Source organism: Phacochoerus africanus, chromosome 9 (genome assembly GCF_016906955.1).
Source record: "Phacochoerus africanus isolate WHEZ1 chromosome 9, ROS_Pafr_v1, whole genome shotgun sequence".
Classification (NCBI taxonomy): domain Eukaryota; kingdom Metazoa; phylum Chordata; class Mammalia; order Artiodactyla; family Suidae; genus Phacochoerus; species Phacochoerus africanus.
In genome coordinates, this window is record NC_062552.1 from 31,946,079 (window position 1) to 31,967,733 (window position 21,655).

Genomic DNA, 21,655 nt, shown 5'->3' on the forward strand with positions numbered 1-21,655 from the left:
TTGGGTACCTTGTCTTTATTTAGTAAAGTTCTCTTGTGCAAAGACTTTGGTAAACCTAACATTTGTAGAGCTTTTTTTTTTTTTTTTGTCTTTTTAGGGCTGTACCAGCAGCCCATGGAGGTTCCCAGGCTAGGGGGTCTAATCGGAGCTATAGCTGCTGGCCTCCACCATGACTACAGCAACATGGGATCTGAGCTGCATCTGCGACCTACACCACAGCTCATGGCAACACTGGATCCTTAACCCACTGAGCAAGGCCAGGGATCGAACCCACATTCTCAATGGATACTAGTTAGGTTCGTTAACCACTTAGCCACGATGGGAACTCCTTGTAGAGCTTTTGTTGATTAAAGTAATAAATAGCACATGGTTAATTTTCACATGAATAATAAATACATTGTGTAGTAAGTGGAAATTTTGAAGTCTTTTATGCTGAAGTAGGGAAAAAGCCTTCACAGTAAGTGCATGTCAGCTAAGAATAGCAAGAATTGCTTTAACCCCAACTTCTCCTTTCTCTCAGCTCCTCTTTTTCTTGGACTTTAAATAGTTAGAAAGTTTTCTGTTAGTAATAGAAAAATTACACAGATTTCCATGGTGCAGAAAGTATCTTTAGAACGTCATTTGTTATATTACCACGCTATAAAACAGAGGTATTTTCAGGGAGCCATCTATAATAAGCTATTGACACTGTTCATATTCAGTTCAGTATAAAAACTAAACTCCTATTTCACACTGCAAGTGGGAGTGAAAATTGTTAGAACCTCCGGGGAGGATGTGGCAGTTAACTTTCAGAATTACGGGATTCCTATATCCTCTGACTTAGCATTTCCACATCTAGGAATTTATCCTCCAGATAGACTGGTACATGTACAGAGTGACATGTGTACAAGATTATGCACTGCAGCAAAAGACTGGAAGTCACATACATGTCCATGACAGAGGGCTGATTTATCAAGTATGATGGATCCACAAAGTGGCATATTCCAGAAGAAGGAAGTTCTGTACTGATGGGGATGCACATTATTCTGCACCTTGGTTTGTTCACCTAACACTGTGTTTTTTGCTGCTGTCCTTTTGTAAACAGGTTAGAAATAAGAGTTCCTTACAGTGAGATGATCTTTATATTCAGCCTCTGTAGAGCTGAGTCAACTTCCTAGTCTGAACTTTTTGCCAGGATTGCTTGTTGCTTCTTAGTTGTTTATTGTCACATTTTTAAAGAAGGTCTTGAGTCTCAGAAATTGGTAGTTTATATGTCTGATTTTTATAGCTCAGATTTGCTTTTAAAATCTTCTGCAGACTTAAGTGTTTGTTAGGGGATACTGCCAGTTGAGTTTACATGTGACTCAGCAGGTTTCTGGTTTGGACAACTCTTGTCAGGCGTGGGGCAAAGAGCCTGTGTGTACATAAAGCCCACAGATATACCTATCTAAGTTTTTAAAATAGCCTCAGATACTTGGCAATAACCCAGATTTTCCTAAAAGGAAGCTTTTTCCACAGTATGTTCTTAAGGTTGAAAAATCCACTCTAGAAACATTTCTAGCTGAAGAAATTGTTTTATATAGTTTCAGAAAAACCACATGATAACTTAAAAGTTTAACATATTTAGCTACAGTGGTCAAAAGTGGGAATAAATAAGTTCTTTTTATTTTGTTTCTTAACTCCTTCTAGGGCAAACTATTACAGTGAAGGATTAGAAGACACTTCCTTTGTAAGAGGCTGTGAAGAAGATGAACCTATTTACTGCTGTTGATTTATACCTTTAGACATCTGTTTTTTTTGTTTGTTTGTTTTTGTCTTTTTGCCATTTCTTGGGCCGTTCCCACGGCATATGGAGGTTCCCAGGCTAGGGGTCCAAGTGGAGCTGTAGCTGCCAGCCTACGCCAGAGCCACAGCAATGCGGGATTTGAGCCGCGCCTGTGACCTACACCACAGCTCATGGCAACACCGGATCCTTAACCCACTGAGCAAGTCCAGGGATTGAACCCGCAACCTCATGGTTCTTAGTCGGATTCGTTAATCACTGCACCGCGACGGGAACTCCTAGACATTTGGTTTTAATTCTAAAATATGAGTCAAGGAGTTCCCGTCGTGGCTCAGCGGAAGCGAATCTGACTAGCATCCATGAGGCCGCAGGTTTGATCCCTGGCCTCGCTCAGTGGGTTGGAGACTCTGTTGCTGTGAGATGTGGTGTAGGTCACAGATGCATCTCGGATCTGGTGTTGCTGTGGCATAAGCGAATAGCTACAGCCATGATTTGACCCCTAGCCTGAGAACCTCCATGTGCTGGGGGTATAGCCCTAAAAAGACAAGTTGAAATGAAATAGTCTGCTGTAATGTGAGAATTTTTATAGGTGCAAACCAGAATACCAATAGACATCAAGAATTGAAGAAGTTAGTGTCAGTGTGGAATAACATATTTATTTCCTTTTCTGTGAACAGATCCAGGGCCATCGGGAGGGTAGTTAAAGTCTAAGCTGTCATCATGTCTACTGCCTGGCTTTAATGGTTTGTCAGAATGCCAGTCCCCTTGATTCCAGGCTGCATGAGAAATGGGATCCTTGCATAGAGCCACAGGATAATTTGGTCATCTTGTATGGAACAAGTCCAGTAGTGATTAAGTGTTTGTCCCAATTATATAGCTTCAGTCAGATGGTATCTTTTATTTGGTGAACAGAAGAGAAAAAGCATGGCCTACCTTAGGTTTCTCTGGCAGTGTGTTCTGAAGGCTTGCCTGGTATATTGTTTTACATGAAAACCTTTTTTTTTTTTTTTTTTTCGTCTTTTCTAGGGCCACACCTGTGACATACGGCAATTCCCAGGCTAGGGGTCTAATCGGAGCTATAGCCGCCTGCCTCTGCCAGAGCCATGTCAACTCGGGATCCGAACTGTGTCTGCGACCTACACCACAGCTCACAGCAACGCTGGGTCCTTAACCCACTAAGCGAGGCCGGAGATCAAACCCACCACTTCATGGTTCCTAGTCAGATTCATTAACCACTGAGCCACGACAGGAACTCCTGAAAACCTTAATAAATATTAACTAATTAGAGACATTTCTTTCCTTCTCAATTGAAAACTTAAAAAGGTTAGACTTTCTGGTTTAGAATCAAATGCACAATAGCTGATCTGAAAAGTACAGGAGGGAATTTCTGCTGTGGCACAGTGGGTTAAGAATCTGACTGCAGCAGCATGGGGTGCTCCAGAGGGTTTGAGCCCTGGCCAGAAGCAGTGAGTTAAAGGATCCGGTGTTGCCACAGCTGCAGCTTAGGTTCAGTCCCTGGCCTGGCAACCTGCACATGCTGTGGGTGCAGCCATTAAAAAGAAAAAGTACAGGAATAATCTGAATGTTACTTGTTCTCACTCTTTAAAAAAAAAAAAATTATTTATTTAAGTTTATGGCTGCACCTGCAGTATATGGAAGTTCCTGGGCCAGGGATTCAATCCAAGCCATAGATGCGACCTGTGCCACAGCTGAAGCAACACCGGATCCTTAACTCACTCACTGTGCCAGGGAGGGGATGGAACATGCACCTCCACTGAGCCACTGCAGTTGGATATTTAACCCACTGCATCACAGTGGGAACTCCTTGTTCTTGCTCTTCAAGGGTCAGGGTGGTGGATTTCAAACTTACAGAAAAATTTAAGAACTGCTTATATATTATACCCTTTGACCAGAATCACCCTAAATCACCTTTTGTTGGCTGTTAGCATTTCTTCTTGCTTTATTATTTGTGCTTGCACTCTTTGCCTTCTCTTCTATGTGTACATTCTATTTGAGACCAAATTGTTTAAATCATGCCCTTTACTTAAGAATGAGTATTTCCAGGAGTTACTGTTGTGGCTCAGCGAGTTAAGAACTCAACGTAGTATCATGAGGATGCAGGTTTGATCCCTGGCCTTCTCAGTTGGGTTAAGGATCCAGTGGTACCACAAGCTTCAGTGTAGGTCACAGATGTAGCTCAGATCCAGCGTTGCTGTGGCTGCGGCATAGGCTGGCAGCTACAGCTCAGATTTGAGCCTAGCCTGGGAACTTCCATATCCTGCAGGTGCAGTTGTAAAAAAAAAAGAAAAAGAATAAGTATATCCTTGGAGTTTCTGTTGTGGCTCAGCAGTAACGAACCAGACTAGTATCCGTGAGGGTGCAGGTTTGATCCCTGGCCTCGCTCAGTGGATTAAGGATCTGGCATTGCCATGGCTGTGGTGTAGGTCTCAGACGCAGCTCAGATCTTGGGTTGCTGTGTCTATGGCAGAGGCCTGTGGCTGCAGCTCCGATTCGACCCACAGCCTGGGAACCTCCATGTGCTGTGGGTGTGGCCCTAGAAAGAGAGAGAAAAAAAAAAAAGTATACCCTCATACACAGCTGTGGTTTAGTTATCAACCTGATTCAATAACTTAATCTACCAGCCATGTTTTGACTTTTTCCATTGTTCCAACATTGTTCTTAGTTTACAGAATCCTCTCTGGAATAATGTACTTCATTTTTTGGTCATATCTTCTAGTGTCTTTTAATCTAGAATAATCCTTCGGCTTGTCTTTGTCCTTTATGACTCTGACTGTCTCACCACCTTTTTTTTCCTTTTTCTTTTTTTAGGGCTGAACCCGTGGCATGCTGAAGTTCCCAGGCTAGGGGTCAAGTTGGAGCTGCCGGCCTATGCCACAGCCATAGCAACGCAGGATCCGAGCCGTGTCTGGGACCTACACTGAGACCTATGACAACACCAGATCCTTCACTCACTGAGCGAAGCCAGGGATTGAACCTCTATCGTTATGGATACTAGTCAGGTTCTTAACCCACTGAGCCACAGGGGAACTTCCTCACCAGCTTTTGTTTAATAGAATGTTCCTCATTTCTCATATTAGGTTTCCCTGATATTTCCTCATGATTACGTTTTGGTCCGTGTTCCCAGTGGTGTCCCTGGGATATCACGTCTGCAGCAGGCACACAGCCATCTGCTCCTCATTGGTGACAGTAATTTTCATTACCCATCAGATGATTGTTTAGTTTTTCCATACTTGTTCCTTTTGAATAAATACCTTGTCCTGGCTGCCAGTCAAGAAGAGCCCCTTGACTTATATCCTCATCTAGTAATGAGACTTTGGACTCAACAGAGGCCAAAGTCTCAGTCCTTTGTAAGTACTTACTATTTTTTTTTGGCCGATCCTGCAGCATATGAAGGTTCCAGGCTAGGAGTCAAACCCACACCATAGTGGTGACCTGAGCTACAGCAGTGACAAAGTTGGATCCTTAAACTCTAGGCCACCAGGAACTCCTGTTTGTAAGTAGTTAGCTTTCACAGTGACCCCAAGAAACAAGTTTCCTCATCTACCCCTGCTCTTTGTTGCCTAAACATCACATCCTAGTACTTGTTGAAAGAATAAAGAAGTAAAAGGTAGGATAAAGAATTTTACCTTTATACTCAATTGCTATATTTTCCCCCTCTTCATGCCTTTTATCTCTTGGGCCTCTGCTGGTAGGTAGAAGCTTGTAAAGAGGACAAAAGGAAGAGCCTGGAGTAGTGATTAGACATTACTGATTGCCCACCCCAGTATCTTTTACCATCCTTAATAATAGCCTGTGTAATTTTTATCTGGATGAATAGCACATTTCCCATAGCTGTAGCTAGGTGAGGCCATGTGGCAGGAGAGAACATGCTTTTTTTCTGCCCTTTTTTCTGTTGTCAGGAATGTGGATATGATGTTTGTTTGAAATGCAGGCAACCTCTTGGACCATGAATTGGCAACTAAAGATGATGTTGGCAAGATAGAAGGAACATAGGTCCCTAGTGACTGGAGAGGTACCATGTACTGCCTACCTTAGACTTGTATGTGAAGGAGAAGTAAACATCTTTTTTATGGAAGCCATCTGTTATCTTGAGTTTTCTGTTATATGCAGTTGAACCTACCTAACTGATAAAGGTGCTCTAGGAGGAGAGTAATAATTGATGAGCTTGTCCTGCTAGCCTGCCTCAGGTCTGCCCCTCTAACATTGCTCTGCATTTGGACACTGTTCTGAGTGATGGGAACATGATAGTAAAACAAAGTCCTTCCTTCTCCTAGGGAGCTTACATTTTCTCTTTTTTTTTTTATTTTTGTCCATGCCCTCAGCATATGGAAGTTCCTGGGCTAGGGATAGAACCCACACCACATCAGCAATCCAAGCCATTGCAGTGACAGCACCAGGTCCTTAACCCACTATGCCACAGGGAACTCCCTGTGGAGCTTACATTCTAAAGGGGATGACAGACAATAAACAAAAATACCAATGTTAGGTGGTACATGCCATAAAGAAAAATAAAGCAGGTTAAGTGGCATAGGGAGTGCCAGATCAGAGATGACTCCGTGGGAAAGACAGTGAATAGTTGTTGGGGGGAAGTTAGGCAAATGCCTAGGGCTCAAGCTTTCCAGTAAGTACAGGGACCTTGAAGTGGGAGTCTACTTATTCTATTAGAGCAGCAAGGCCAGTGTTGCTCCAAACAGCTAGTGCTGTTGAGCATGGTGGATATTTTATTATCTTGATGTGATGTCTTCACAGATGTGTATACATGTCAAAACTAAAAACTGTACACTTTATTTTTTGGCTGTGCCTGTGGCATATAGAAGTTCCCAGGCCAGGGATCGAACCCATGCCACAGCAGTGACTTGATCCTCTGCAGTGACAACACTGGATCCTTAACCTGCTGAGCCATGAGGGAATTCCTGTACACCTTAAGTATGTGCACTTTGTTATAAGTCGTTTTGAAGTCATAGCTACCACAAACTAGACACTACTCAAGAAAACTATAGACAGCAGTTTTATCTCTTTGCTACTCAACCCTCGTGCTTTTGAGTTTTTTATGAACTATCTTTCCTAGTTTGCATAATCTTTCTTTGGGCATTATGTATGTCCTCTTTCATTTGTACAAAGCAGAGTATGTACAAATGTGTCTTTAGTCATGAATTTAGATATGTGGCCATCCTACCAAGCAGATGAGGGAAGATACTGGGTCTGAAATTGATCACCTAGGTGTTTAAAGCACATATGGATTGTGGACCGTGTCAGCAATAAAAAAAAAAAGAATGAACTATTGATTCAGCAATTTGGATGGATCTCAAGGGCAGTATGCTGAGTGAAAAAAGCCATTCTGAAAAGGTCACCTACTGCATGATTCCCTATATAAATGACATTATTGAGATGACCAAATTGGTAGTTGCCAAGGGTTAGCAAGGGTGTTGGGGGTGGTGGGGGAGCAGGGAGTGACTATAAAGGGGGAGCATGAAGGAGATCTTTGTGGTGGTAGAATAGTCCTGTCTCTCTGTCGTGGTAGTATTTACTCAAGTCTACATTCCTGATTAAAGAGACACAAACATACGCTCTCGGGCACACACATGCCAGTATCGGTTTCTTGGGTTTACAATGTACTGTAGTTACGTAAGATGTAACCGTTGCTGGAAAGCTGGTGAAGGGTACTTGGGCTTCTCTGTGTTATCTTAACTTCCTGTGAGTCTATAATTACTTTGACATAAAAGGTTTTTAAAAACGTACTGAGTTCTGCTTCCAGAAGGAAGGAATTGATGTCATTTTTCTTTTCTTACATCTGAAACCCTGGACATTGTATATGACTAAAAAGCATAAGAAACCCTGAAAGGTGGAGAGAAGGCAGACTTGCTAGGGAACTTGGGACCTGGGGAACGGAACGACATAATACGCTCTCCAGGTTTTCTTTTTGCCTCCTATGTACCAGACTTGGAGCTGAAGAAGCTGTGACAATCAAGTAACGCCAATGGGGGAGTTCCTGTCCTGCCTCAGCAGAAATGAACCTGACTAGTACCCATGAGGATGCAGGTTCGATCCCAGGCCTCACTGAGTGTGTTAACAATCTGGTGTTGCTGTGAGCTGTGGTGTAGGTTGGCAGCTGCAGCTCTGATTCGACTCAAGCCTGGAAACTTCCATATGCCATACCTGAGACCGTAAAAATTAGTATGTAAATTAAAAGGTAATTTGGGGACTTATGGGGAAAATTGAACTTGCCATGACTAAGAGATAGGCACACGAATGCATTGTCTGTTTATTTATTTAGAAAAATTTAACATTGGAGTTCTTGTTGTGGTGCAGCAGAAACGAATCCGAGGTTTCCATGAGGATTCATGAGGTAACCATGAGGTTGTGGGTCCGAGAGCTGGCTTCTCTCTGGGTTGAGGATTCCGACATTGCCATGAACTGTGGTGTAGGTTGCAGAAGCAGCTTGGATCTTGCATTGCTGTGGCATGGGCCGGCAGCTGTACCTCGGATTCAGCCCCTAGCCTGGGAACCTCCATGTGTTGCGGGTGTGGCCCTAAACAGCAAAACAAAACTAATATTTACATGGCTCGCCATGTCACCATGTTTAGACTATCTCTGGAGTCATAACTGTTAGGGGAGGGGAATTGATGGCTGAAGACAGGGGAGGGAGGAGACTTAATTTTTGAGTTAGGTTCTTGTATTACCTATTCACAAGTGAATAAATTTAAAATTAACTGACTGCCAAATTACTTACAATCCTCTCTTGGAGAGTATTTTGCTCAGGTTTTTGCTTAAAGGTTTAAGTCTAGAAAACTGCCACCCTCCCACCTTTGCCAGAATCTACAGGTGTCCCTGGCATATGGGTTAGGCCGTTTTTTGTTTTTTTTGTTTTTCCTTTCTTTTTGGCTGGGCCCACCACATGAGGAATTTCCCTGGCAAGGAATCGAACCCACAACACAGCAGTGACAGTGCCAGATCCCCAACCGCAAGGCCACCAGGAAATTCCTGGGTTAACTTTTTAAAGTGTATGCACGAGGAGTTCCCGTCGTGGCGCAGTGGTTAACGAATCCGACTAGGAACCATGAGGTTGCGGGTTCGATCCCTGCCCTTGCTCAGTGGGTTAAGGATCCGGCGTTGCCGTGAGCTGTGGTGTAGGTTGCAGACGCGGCTCGGATCCTGCGTTGCTGTGGCTCTGGTGTAGGCCGGTGGCTACAGCTCCGATTCGACCCCTAGCCTGGGAACCTCCATATGCCACGGGAGCGGCCCAAGAAATAGCAAAAATAAATAAATAAATAAATAAATAAATAAATAAATAAAATAAAGTGTATGGACGAAATAGAGTGGAAGTAGCATGGGGCTGAGAGTAAGAATACTTGGGTTCTAGTCTTGAGCTGTTACCTTGAATAAGCTCTTTCAACTATTTCCCTAAGCCTCAGTTTCCTTATTTGTAAAACCAAGTTGATCCCTAAAGTCCTTGGTTCTGTCTCTCAGTTCCAGCTGTGATGCAGTGGGTTGGGAATCCACCTGAAGCGGTTTGGGATCACCGCGGAGGTGTGGGTTCAATCCCCAGCACCGGGAGGTGGGTTAAAGGATTCCTTGTTCTGGAGTTCCTTCGTGGCTCAGCGGAAAAGAACCTGATATATTGTCCGTGCGGGTTGGATCCCTGGCCCCGCTCAGTGGGTTAAGGATCCTGCGTTGCTGTGGCTGTGGTATAGGTCGACAGCTGGACCTCTGATTCGATCCCTAGCCTGGGAACTTCCATGTGCCGCGCGGCCCTAAAAAAGCCCTCCCTCCCCAAAAGTGTTCCTTGTTCTGGCAGCGGCCCGGTAGATGGCAGCTCCAGCCGGGATTCAATCCCTGGCCCGGGAACTTCCATATGCCGCCTGTGCGGCCATAAAATAAAAAAATAAAATAAAATTAGTCTCCCTTTGTGCTGTCTCTGCAGTGCACCCCCGTGCCAAATAAAACGAGTACCCACTGGTTAACCAGGTAGAGGCTAAGGGGTGCCCGCTCTCACCCCTTAACACAGGCAGCAGAGCGCCCCGATTCTACTTTTCACTCCAGCGTCATCCCGGAGCGCGGTGAGCTGGTGCTCAACAAATGAGTGAACGTGTGAGGGAAATGAATGAGAAGGGGCCAGGAGGTATGCAATTAGCTAGCAAGTTCCTGAAAACACTACACGCCGCCTTTCCCTGAGACTTCCTGACTACTGCCGGGGTGTGTACCTCCCGAAGCTCAGAGGCGAAGCTCTCGGATCTCCCACCACTGAGAGGCCGACCACAGGCTGAGGGAGAGCAGGGCGCCCGCCCGCCCCGCGCGCGCCCCCGCCGCCGCGCGCGCCCCTCCGCCGCCGCGCGCGCCCCTCCAACAGGGCTCGTCCCCGGCCCGCCGCGAGCCAGGCGGGAGGCGCTCGATGCCAGCTGAGGGAGAGCGGGGACCCCGCCCCTCGCCGCGCGCGCTCCCGCCGCCGCGCCATCCCCTCTCAGAGCGCGCGCCCCAGGCCGCCGCGGTCGCGAGCCGGGCGGGCGGCGCGCGAGCTCCGCGTCGCCGCGCGGGTGGGTGGGATCGTGGCGGAGCTCCAGACGCCCGGGCAGGGGCAGGAGAGCGCCATGGCGGCGGCTGTGGCGGCGGCATCCGGTCCCCGCGCCGCGGCGAGGTGAGGGGCCGCCTCTTCTCCGTCGCTGAGGAGGCCGCAGCTGCCCGCCTGCCTTCCACGCGGGCCGCGGCTCCGGCATGGCCGGGCTCATTAAGAAGCAGATCCTGAAGCACCTGTCCCGGTGAGAGCGCCAGCGCCGGCCCCCAGCGGTCCCGGGCCCTTCCTCGTCCCCTTGGACCCTCCCCCCCTGCGCCGTGCTCCGGGCCGGGACTCCGCGGCCATCCCCGCCTCAACTCGAGCCGGACAGTCTCCTCCCCGCTCCGGTGGCTCCTACCGTTGTCACCGCTCTGCTGTTCCCTCGCCCTGGGCCCTCGGGGACCCGGCGCCCCTGCCTGTGCACGGGAGCCCAGGCTCTCCTCCTCGTCTTAGCAACCCCGGTCCCTGCCGACGCCCAGAGTGCCCTGACCGGCTGCTCGCGCCCTCAGGTCCCACACTGCCCACCAGGTCACCCCGTCCCCTTGCATGTCTGTCCCCCGGGCCCTCTGCCCGTCACTCCGTGGCCCCCGCCTTTACACCCTTCCCTGCCCACCCCTTGTGGTCTCCTCTGCGCTAAGGACCCGCTGTCCCTCCCTCCGGGCTCTCAGCCCGCCTCTTTACCCGCCCACTATCCCCTCCCCACCTTCCTCTTCCTCCTTATGCCGCGGACTAGACCCTTCATTCCGGCCCGGTCTAGATGACCCTGTCATCCAGTCTTGCATGACCCATTCTTCCGCCCAGATTTCCAACCCGGGCACTGGTTTCTCCTTCCCAGAAGCTCCCAGCTCCTCCTCTTCATCGTCTGGCTGACCCTGTTGCATCACCCTTGAAAAAAGGCTAGTTGGATGGAGTTCCTGTCGTGGCGCAGTGGTTAACGAATCCGACTAGGAACCATGAGGTTGCGGGTTCGGTCCCTGCCCTTGTTCAGTGGGTTAAGGATCCGGCGTTGCCGTGAGCTGTGGTGTAGGTTGCAGATGCGGCTCGGATCCTGCGTTGCTGTGGCTCTGGCATAGGCTTGGCAGCTATAGCTCCGATTTGACCCTTAGCCTGGGAACCTCCATATGCCGTGGGTGCAGCCCTAGAAAAAAGGTCTAGTTCTTGCACCCTGGGCCGAGCCTCTGATCTCCTTTCTCCTTCCTTTGCTTCTCTTCTCCTTATCACAGACTAAATGGAGAAAGGTCATGAGAGCTGGGCATGAAGTTTCAACAACCTTCCCTTTAAGATGTGAAGGTGTTTTGATGGCCTGTGGAAAGAACTAACGATGTCCACTTCTGCTTTGTAGCCACTTACTAAGCAATGTTATGTCCTTCAAGTCATTTGGTCTGGAACCAGGTGGTGGGCCAAAGAGTTCATTTGAATCTGGGTGACCACTGCCCCCTGTGTTAGGATTCTGGGTTGTCAAGAACTGGTGTCCACAAGAACTGGAATCTAGCCTTTCACTTCCTTTTCAACTCCTTATTCCAGGCAGGGCTTGGTGATGCCTTGATACCTTTAGACAGTCTTTGTCTCCCAAGTGGAGACTGATCCCAGCCTTGGCTTTAGGGGGTCAGTGGTTTTCTGGAGGTGGAATTTGGGGGAGAAGTCAGTCAATATGGGACCCCAGGCCTTGCACTAATGTATCTTTCCTCCTCTTCTCATTGCCTTGGTTAGTGGTGTGAAACACTGTTGCTACCACCCCTTTGCCTTTTCTGGCTGACAGTCTGGCTAATTTATTGTTACTTTGATTTTAGAATTTAATTAGTATTTAGATTCAGATACATCTTTTGAAAGTAAAAGCACATTGGAAGCTGGAGCTAGAAAGTGCCTTTGGACCTGTTACTTGGGTTAATTCCCTAATATATTCTTTTTCAGCTGACATTTGAGTGTTCCATGAGTTTGGCTGGTCTGTGTAAAGACTTAAGTGTAGGACTAATGATTGTGAAATGAGACAGAAAATTTAGCTAAAAGAAAACCACTAATGAACTATTTTGAAAAAGCATAGAATCAGAGAATTTTAGGGTTTAGAGGTGATCTCACCTAAAGTAGTGCTGTGTTTAAGAGCCAGGGCTCTTTCTGGTTTACTTTCTTCAACTGTAAAGTGGGGATAATAATAGTATCTAACTCAAAGGGTTATTGTGAGACTTACATGCGTTGATATAGAAGGGTCTAGCACACAGTAAGTTCTCAATAAAACATGAGCTATGGTTATTTTTTGGGCCACAACTTGTGTGACAATTTGATATAAGCCATAGACTTCTCCAGAAAAATCCACATATGCAAACAGGTAATTTTTTATATAAGTTCCCTGGATGGGGAGAGTTGAGAACCCCTAAAGCACATGCCTTAACCCCATAAGGCATCCTGGAATTAGGTGAATAACCCCTGACTAGTTCAACCCCTCATTTTATGACTGAGGAAAAGTGACTTGCCCAAGTTGCAGTGGACCTTAAAGTAGAGAAATAGAACTTGACTTCCTAATTCTGGTATACTTTCCCCTGTAGGACACACATATTTTGTGTATTCTCTATGAAGATGGAGTTTTAAAAAAGAAATTTTAATAGTATGTGCTGACACATTCAGTGATCCTTAGTAAATAAAGTATCTCTTTTAGATGAAGTGAGAATAGGTATATCGGACATTGGCAGAAATTTCTTATTTCCTCAGGGTTGTGTGGTTGACTGAGGAGGAGGAGAAGAAGGTTATTCAGGGCTGCAGTTTCAAGGCTTAAGGAAAAGGTGCTAGGACGTGGGTCTCATTGGGGGAAAGATCAAACTCCTGAGACCTTTCTGGTGGTCTAACTTGGAAAAGCTGCCTGATCCTGCTTGTGACATGTGTGTCACTGTATGGTCTCTACTACACCTACAGAGGCTGGCCTGCCTGGAGGGGAACTGTAGCTTCTGTGGCTTGCCAAACCTGCTGGGGAAAGAGAGAATGTATACTGGGTTACTATGTTAAGTAATATTTGTAGGTGTTTAATAATTACTTCTTGCTGATGATGGCAGTGCCACTTGACCTGGAGGAGTATCCTACCACAGGAAGAATATCCCCGTGACTTGCATATTACATTTAATTTTGGTCATGAAGTTTCAGATAGTAAAGTATCTTGTTGGAATGCATCCTACTTATTGGTAGAGTGTTTGGTAAAGGATTTAAGGAGGATGTATTCAAGACATTTTTGTTACATGTCCACTCCAGGCCAGGTGCTGATCTGGGCACTGGAGATTTAGCAGGGAAGAAGTATAAATGTCTTCGAAGGGCTTTATCCTATGCTTTGGATGGCAGCTGTGTAATACAAATAGCTTCAATGTACAGTGTTCATTTAAACAGACCCAGGAGGAGACCTTTACTCAGAAACAAAAGTAATCACTTAAAAATATCCAAAATGGATTTTTCACAGAATTGGATTATTCTTGTTTTAGATCGCCTTAGCTCATGTCTTTTTGTTGTACAAGTAAGAAGAAGTGTGATTGATTGTAAAGTAAGTCAAGGGACTATGGCTCAGGGAAGGAGCATTTTTTCTGGAGCTGGACAGGCTAGATTCACCTTCCAGCTGCCCCCTGATGAACAGAGCAGCCTTTCTTTTTTTTTCTCTCTCTCTCTTTTTTTTTTTTTGTCTTTGTTGTTGTTGTTGTTGTTGCTGCTATTTCTTGGGCCGTTCCCGCGGTATATGGAGGTTCCCAGGCTAGGGGTCGAATCGGATCTGTAGCCACCGGCCTACGCCAGAGCCACAGCAACGTGGGATCCGAGCCGCGTCTGCAACTTACACCACAGCTCATGGCAACGCCGGATCGTTAACCCACTGAGCAAGGGCAGGGACTGAACCCGCAACCTCACGGTTCCTAGTCGGATTCGTTAACCACTGCGCCACGACGGGAACTCCCCAGAGCAGCCTTTCTGAACCTTAGTTTTCTTATCCATAAAAGATGAGAATAAGGAAGAATAATACATACCTGGCAGACTTTTTTTGAGAATTGGGGATAAAGTATTATTATAGTGTCTGGCATGGAAGTAGTAATAAAAAGTAGCTATTATAACATGGCCAGAGAAGCTAGGGACACTACCATGGTGTGGATGAAAACACCTCAGCCAAATGGCTCTTGTAGAAACCCATCAGAAGTCTTAATTATTTACTCTAAGTGGCTGCTGGAAATGTGACCCAGAGTGACAGAGACATGGCTGATAGACATGGTAGCTATTTTTAAAAATATAAGCATTAGGTGGAGTTCCCGTCGTGGCGCAGTGGTTAACGAATCCGACTAGGAACCGTGAGGTTGCGGGTTCAGTCCCTGCCCTTGCTCAGTGGGTTAACGATCCGGCGTTGCCGTGAGCTGTGGTGTAGGTTGCAGATGCGGCTCGGATCCTGCGTTGCTGTGGCTCTGGCGTAGGCCGGTGGCTACAGCTCCGATTCAACCCCTAGCCTGGGAACCTCCATATGCCGCGGGAGTGGCCCAAGAAATAGCAACAACAACAACAACAAAGACAAAAGACAAAAAAAAAAAAAAAGCATTAGGTGAAACTCCGAGGTATAGAAGTTTTCAGAGTCCTTCTGGAGAATAAGAGAGCCTGACTGTGAACTCAACACTCTTAGTTTCTGATCAGTGCCTCCTCTACTCATTATTACTCATCAGCCTGAAGGAACTGTCTGAGCCAGCCAGATGGTGGACAGCGGGGAGCTGCAGGCTCAGAGAGGCTGACCGCTTGCCCAGGGTTCTGTTTAGGTGAAGGTTTGTAGGCCTAGTCTCAGCTTCCAGGTCAGCCACCTTTATACAAGACTTTACTTATTATCACCAAATAATTATTCTGTGCATTTTCTAGTAATAGTGAAATCATGGATGTCTTTGTTTCCCTCCTCTTCTTGTAGTGTTGTTTGAGGATAAGTACTTTTATTTACTTAGCAGATATTTAATAATAGCCAACTGTGTGAATAAGTAGTTTCCAAGTCTTATGATGATTTAATTCTCAGACTAATCTCAGACATATTAGGCCCATTTTATAGATGAAGAAATGGAGGAGTTCCTGCTGTGGTGCAGTTGGTTAAGGATCCAGCATTGCCACAGCTGTGGTATAGGTTGCAGCTGTAGCTCAGATCTAATCCCTGGACTGGGAACTTCCATATGCCATGGGTAGGGGAGAAAAAAAGAAAGGCGCAGAGAGGTTAAATAACTTGCCCCAAAGCATAACTAATAAGTGATGGAACTGAGATTCAAACACAGTCACTGTCATTCTAGAGGTGCACTCTTTAATCACCCTACTGCTATAATACTTCTAATCTATTGAGTATTTCGAACTGAACATACTCTTGTCACCAGCACCCACATGAAGGAACAGCACCAAGAAGCCCCCTTGTTTCATCTTCCATTATTATTTCCACCAAAGCGTAGCCACTGTCCTGATTTCTAACAATGTAGATTAGTTTTGTCTTTTTTTTGTACTTTATACAAATGGGATCATGGAGTGTATATGGTCCTGTCTGACTTCAACATTATTTTTGTGAAGTTAATCTCTCTTGTATCAATTTGTAGATTTTCCTTTTTAATTGCTGTATAGTATTCTATTATGTGACTAGACCTAAATTTATTTCTACATTTCACTGTTAATGGACCTTTGGATAGGTTCCTAGTTTAGGGCTATGCTTATAAATAGTGCCACTAGGAACATTCTAATACATATCCTTCAGTGAAAAAATGAACACGTATTTCTTGGGGATATACTTAAGAGTGGGATTTCTATATGTCTATGTTAAATTTTTTTCGGTCATGCCCACAGCATGTGAAAGTTACCAGGCCAGGTGTCGAACCTGTGCCACAGCAGCAATGCAGGCCATTTCAGTGACAATGCTGGATCCTTAACCCACCATAGGAGAACTCCTGTATGTTAAACTTTTTTTTTGTCTTTGTTGTTGTTGTTGTTGTTGTTGTTGTTGTTGCTATTTCTTGGGCCACTCCCGTGGCATATGGAGGTTCCCAGGCTAGGGGTCGAATCGGATCTGTAGCCACCGGCCTACGCCAGAGCCACAGCAACGTGGGATCCGAGCCGCGTCTGCAACTTACACCACAGCTCACGGCAACGCCGGATCGTTAACCCACTGAGCAAGGGCAGGGACTGAACCCTGCAACCTCACGGTTCCTAGTCGGATTCGTTAACCACTGAGCCACGACGGGAACTCCGTGTATGTTAAATTTTAATAGATATTGCCAAACCATTTTCCAAAGTGGCTGTACCAATTGCACTTTTACCAGAAGTTCTGGTTGCCCTACATCTTTGCCAATACCTGGTATTTTTCCTCTTTTTCATTTTAGCTTTTCTGGTGGATATATTTTGAGAATCTCTTTACTTCATCTGTGGTAAACCAGATGGCCAATTTATTTGTGCCTCTGTCTAATTTTCAAATTCTGATATATTTGTAAATTTTAGTCACATGGAAATGTCAGAACCTTGAAAACATAAGATCTTTTTGAATAAATGTTCAAATTGGGCGGGTCCAATGAAAATGATTCGGGTAAGTTGTAACCATTAACCCATAACATTTCTCACTTGGAATGGATGTGAAGCTTTGCTCCCTGTCAAAATAACAATCATGTACCTTAAATAAAAAGGAGGGGCTGTTCGTTTTTTTTGGTTGTATCCATAGCCTGTAGATGTTCGCAGGCCTGGGGTTGAACCCATGCCACAGCAATGACAATGTTAGATCCTTTAACTGCTGGGCCACCAGGGAACTCCAGTGGGGCTGTTCTTTAGGCACTCAGGTTTTTGTTAAACATTTTATCTTCAGACTACCTTGGATATTAAATAATTTCATTCTATTCTGTAAGCTTAGTACCCCATTGGCATAACTTTTTATCTTAAGAAACTAAAATTCAGATTTCATAGTTTTTGTTTTTTATTCCTGGTCTTTATTCTTTTTAAAAATTATTATTATTATTATTAGGCTTTTTAGGGTCACACCCATGGCATATGGAGGTTCCCAGGCTAGGGGTTGAATCGGAGCTGTAACCACTGGCCTACGCCACAGCCACAGCAACGCCAGATCTGAGCCACGTCTGCAACCTATACCACAGCTCACAGCAACACTGGATCCTTAACCACTGAGCAAGGCCAGGGATTGAACCTACATCGTCATGGATACTAGTCAGATTCGTTTCTGCTGAGCCATGACAGGAGCTTCTAAAATTTTTTAATTATAGTTGATTTACAGTGTTCTGCCAATTTGTTATGTACAGCAGTGTGACCCAGTTATACATACATAAACATCCTTTTGGAGTTCCTATTATGGTGCAGTGGAAGCGAATCCAACTAGTATCCATGAGGATGCAGGTTCCATCCCCGGCCTCGCTCAGTGGGTTAAGGATCTGGCATTGCCATGGGCTGTGGTGTAGGTTGCAGGCTCAGCTCTGATCATTGTCCTTTGTCCTTTTTTGACTTCTGAACGTGTGTTAGATGTTTACAGAGGTGAATTACCTGTTTAGATTATATAAGTCTACTTATACTGCACAGCTTTAAACTACCATGATTATGGAGTTCCCGTCGTGGCTGTGGCTCGGTTCGTTAACGAATCCGACTAGGAACCATGAGGTTGCAGGTTTGATCCCTGGCCTTGCTCAGTGGGTTAAGGATCCGGCGTTGCTGTGAGCTGTGGTGTAGGTCACAGACGTGGCTTGGATCTGGCATTGCTGTGGCTCTGGCATAGGCTGGTGGCTACAGCTTCGACTGGACTCCTAGCCTGGGAACCTCCATGTGCTGCGGGAGCGGCCCTAGAGATGGCGAAAAGACAAAACAAAACAAAACAAAAAAACTACAGTGATTATTCCAGGACTGCAGCTACCACAGGGTGAGGGGTCAGAGGAGGGGCGGCTGTTTGGAACTTTGTTTTGGAAATATTGTCACTCTTGGCAGTGCCACTCATCAGGTTGAGTCTCTTAGGGTTGAGGACCACTGACTTAGACTCAAATCTGAAGCAGCTGAAGGTTGATCTTGGCACACTCTCTTCTCTCCTTTATGCCTCTCTCTCACCTCTTAAGGCCCTCTTGTCATGGCTTCTCAGTGCTCTGCTACCATTCTTCCCTACCTCCAGGCCTGTGTGCTCTGCTCTCCTTACCTTCTTACCAAATTCCCAATCCTTTAGGGTATATATAATTTCAGCTAAGTCAAGGGGAAGAAGAGAGAACATATTCTGAGGCAGGAGTGCTGCTCTAATTAGACCAACTCTGGTTCGTAATATGTCCTGTAGGGTCAGCTCTCCTAAGCTACTCTTGCGTAGCTTCTGAATCTGCAGATACTCTGGAAGCTCTGAAATTGTTTTTTATTTTCCAAAAATAGTTTCTGTTGCAGCAGCACTGAGGATGGGGCAGGGGTCTGAGTGGCAGTTTGTGGTATGTATGAGCCATTTGAGACTTGGGGTGTTCTGATATGTAGAAAATCCAGATAGGGATGGGCTAAGTTCATTCAAGCTGACTTCCTTCTGCCATCTGGTGTAACACGTTTCCAGGCAGAGCTGAAAATATGCGTTTCCCTTTTCTAATATAAATTTTCTTTCTCGATTTTCTCTCTGCCTTCCGCCCCTTCCCCATCTCTCTCTCTCTCTCTTTTTTTTTTTTTTTTTTTTAAATCTGTGTGAAAGAAGGGGCTGCAGTGTCCAGGAACTCATTTCATTTAAGGAAATGTCTCAGCAAAGGTTGACATGAAGTTGGAGGCCTGGCGGTGTATTGTGGGATGTCCTTTTGTTGAACCTCAGCAGAGCTCTTGCTGTCTCCCTTCCTTTCAGGTGGGGTTGACTGTGGCTTCTTAGACCTCTGAGCCCACAGGAGAGGTTCCTCGTCCTCTTTGAGGAAGGTTTACAGGTGGTGTCTCAGCCATTCTTGGTCTCACCTTCCCCTCAGCTAGCTCCAGGCCCTGGGCTGTCTTTGAGGACTCTGTTTCTGAGACCATTTATTCATTAATTCTTTCCAGAAACTTTTATTGACCATCTGCATTGTATGCCAAGCACCAGGAGCTCAAAGACAAATGAGACAAGATTCCTGTTCGAGGACTTGACTGTCTATAGAGACAAACAGACCTGTAAACAATAAGCTCAGTCAAGTATTCAGAAGTATCTGCGGCGCCAGGGGGCACAGACAGTCAAGGGCAGAAAGGTGATGCCAGGCAGAAGTTGCTGCATGAGCAGTAGTTCTGGGTTGAGGAGTAGCAAGTGTATTTAGGAGAGTGCCTCTGGTTCTGCATCCTGGAATGTGGGGTTGAAGGGTGGAACCCAGCTGGAAATGATACTGGAAGGATAGGGGCCGGGTCACAGAGGCTTGGGTACTATGCCAAGGCATCTGGATAGGGCTTAGCTTGTTCTCTGTTGCTATCGACCTGGGTCTGAGGCAACTGGAGTTTCTCCAAACTTTTCTACCTTTGTTAAAAGTCAGAGAGATGGTTTAGTATAGGAAAGACTGCAAGTTCTTGAGCCAGACTGCCTAATCTTGAATCCTAGTTCACTAGCTCTGTGACCTTGGGCAAGTTATCCTGTCTTTCTATGCTTAGGTTTCCTCATCTGTAATTTGGAGGCAATAGTTGTGGTCATTGAGATAAATTAAATAAAAATATATAAGAAAGTACTTAAGACAGTGCCTGGAATAGAGTAAACAATTATGAAATATTAGCTATTATTTTAAAAATAATTTTCTCAGAAATATCTTCTTTATTTTTCCTGATTTTATTTTTTATTATAAAAATCTTTTAGATAGAGCTTTTAGAATATCCTAGTCTCTCTTTCTCTCTCTCCCTTTTAAAAACCTCTACTTTCTGATTGTTGTGAATGGGAAGGGTGTGGTGTGCCTTCTACCTCAGCTGCACTGATGTATTTATTTCTGTGTTTTCAGATGACACTCTTAAACTTGGTTTAACATGATTGGATAATCAGACATATTATATAGTTGCTTTGCAGTGGGAGAAAGAATGTGGATGGATTGTTGGATATACCCATTAGTTCCCCTTATTTGGCAATTATCATTGATTTGTTTCTTATTATTGTCAATAAGCATTCACTGAGCATGCTTATCCTGGACTTTGTGTTAGACAAAGATCTAAATGACACAGTCCTAGCTCATAGTGCTGTTCATAGGATTAGAGACCCGTACTTTATTGTGCACTCTTCTTTGTGTCTTCCACAACTACTTTATGTGGCTTGAACCTACTAACTTTTTTTTGTTTTTTTTTTGCTTTTTAAGGTTGTACCTATGGCATACGGAAGTTCCCAGACTGCACCACAGCCACAGCAACTCAGGATCCAAACTGAGTCTGTGAGCTACACCACAGCTCACGGCAATGCTGGATCCTTAACCCACTGAGTGAGGCCAGGGATCGAACTCGCATCCTCGTGGATCCTAGTCAGGTTCGTTAACCACTGAGCCCTTTGGACCCTTGCTAGTAGGCCAAATTACACGTGTTCAATTCTAGAACAAGACTGGCTCAAACCAGACAGGGCATTATGGTTTCGGCTAAACAGTGTAGGGTTTGGCAAGGTGCCAGGCTTAGAGGAGGGAATTAGAATGTTCATCAGGACTGTTGTTGAGAATTAAGGAAGGAAAACCTCTCCAGAATTTCCAGAATATTGGGTGGCCTCATATTGGGATGGGGAGTAGGGTAAATGGGAGTATTTCAAATGACAAAGCTACCATAAGTATGGAGAAATTTGTACAATTGGTTATACTTGTTGAGAGCATGAATCAGTATTAGGTCTATGAAGGGAAATTTGGCAATATCTGTCAAACTGTAAAATGTGCAGCTTCATTTCTATGAATCCATCCTAGAGAAGGAGTCAAAAAGTGAGAAAAACCTACAAGGCTATTTAATGAAATTGATGTAAAAGAGAAATCAGTGGAGACTTTATTAAATAAATTATAGTACATTTATACAAAGGTATTGTTTGTAGATAACTATCCAATTACTAAAAAGCATTAAAAATTTGACAGTATAAAATTCCCAAGATACATTATTCATTGAAGAAAAAAGCAAGTTTTAGAATATATGGAATATTTTATTTTATACACCTGTCTGTCTTGATGTATAATTACTTCTATATAGTAAAACTGTCATTTTCTCTTTTATACCTTTTTTTTTTTGTCTTTTTGCCATTTCTTGGGCCGCTCCCACAGCATATGGAGGTTCCCAGGCTAAGGGTCAAATCGGAGCTGTAGCTGCCGGCCTACACCAGAGGCACAGCAACATGGGATCTGAGCCTTGTCTGTGACCTACACCACAGCTCACAGCAACACCGGATCCTTAACCCTCTGAGCAAGGCCAGGGAT

The 21,655-nt window shown here is 45.1% G+C and overlaps 1 protein-coding gene across 2 annotated transcripts in view; it reads left to right on the forward strand.

Moving 5' to 3' along the window:
- The first annotated feature begins 10,349 nt into the window (after positions 1–10,349).
- BLTP3A (bridge-like lipid transfer protein family member 3A) overlaps positions 10,350–21,655 on the forward strand; it is a 66,419-nt gene continuing 55,113 nt past the window's right edge. For both annotated transcript variants that reach the window (XM_047795079.1, XM_047795080.1), the window contains exon 1: positions 10,350–10,536. In XM_047795079.1, the coding sequence (XP_047651035.1) occupies positions 10,493–10,536 (44 nt within the window). In that variant the 5' untranslated portion in view covers positions 10,350–10,492. The remainder of the gene's footprint in view (positions 10,537–21,655) is intronic.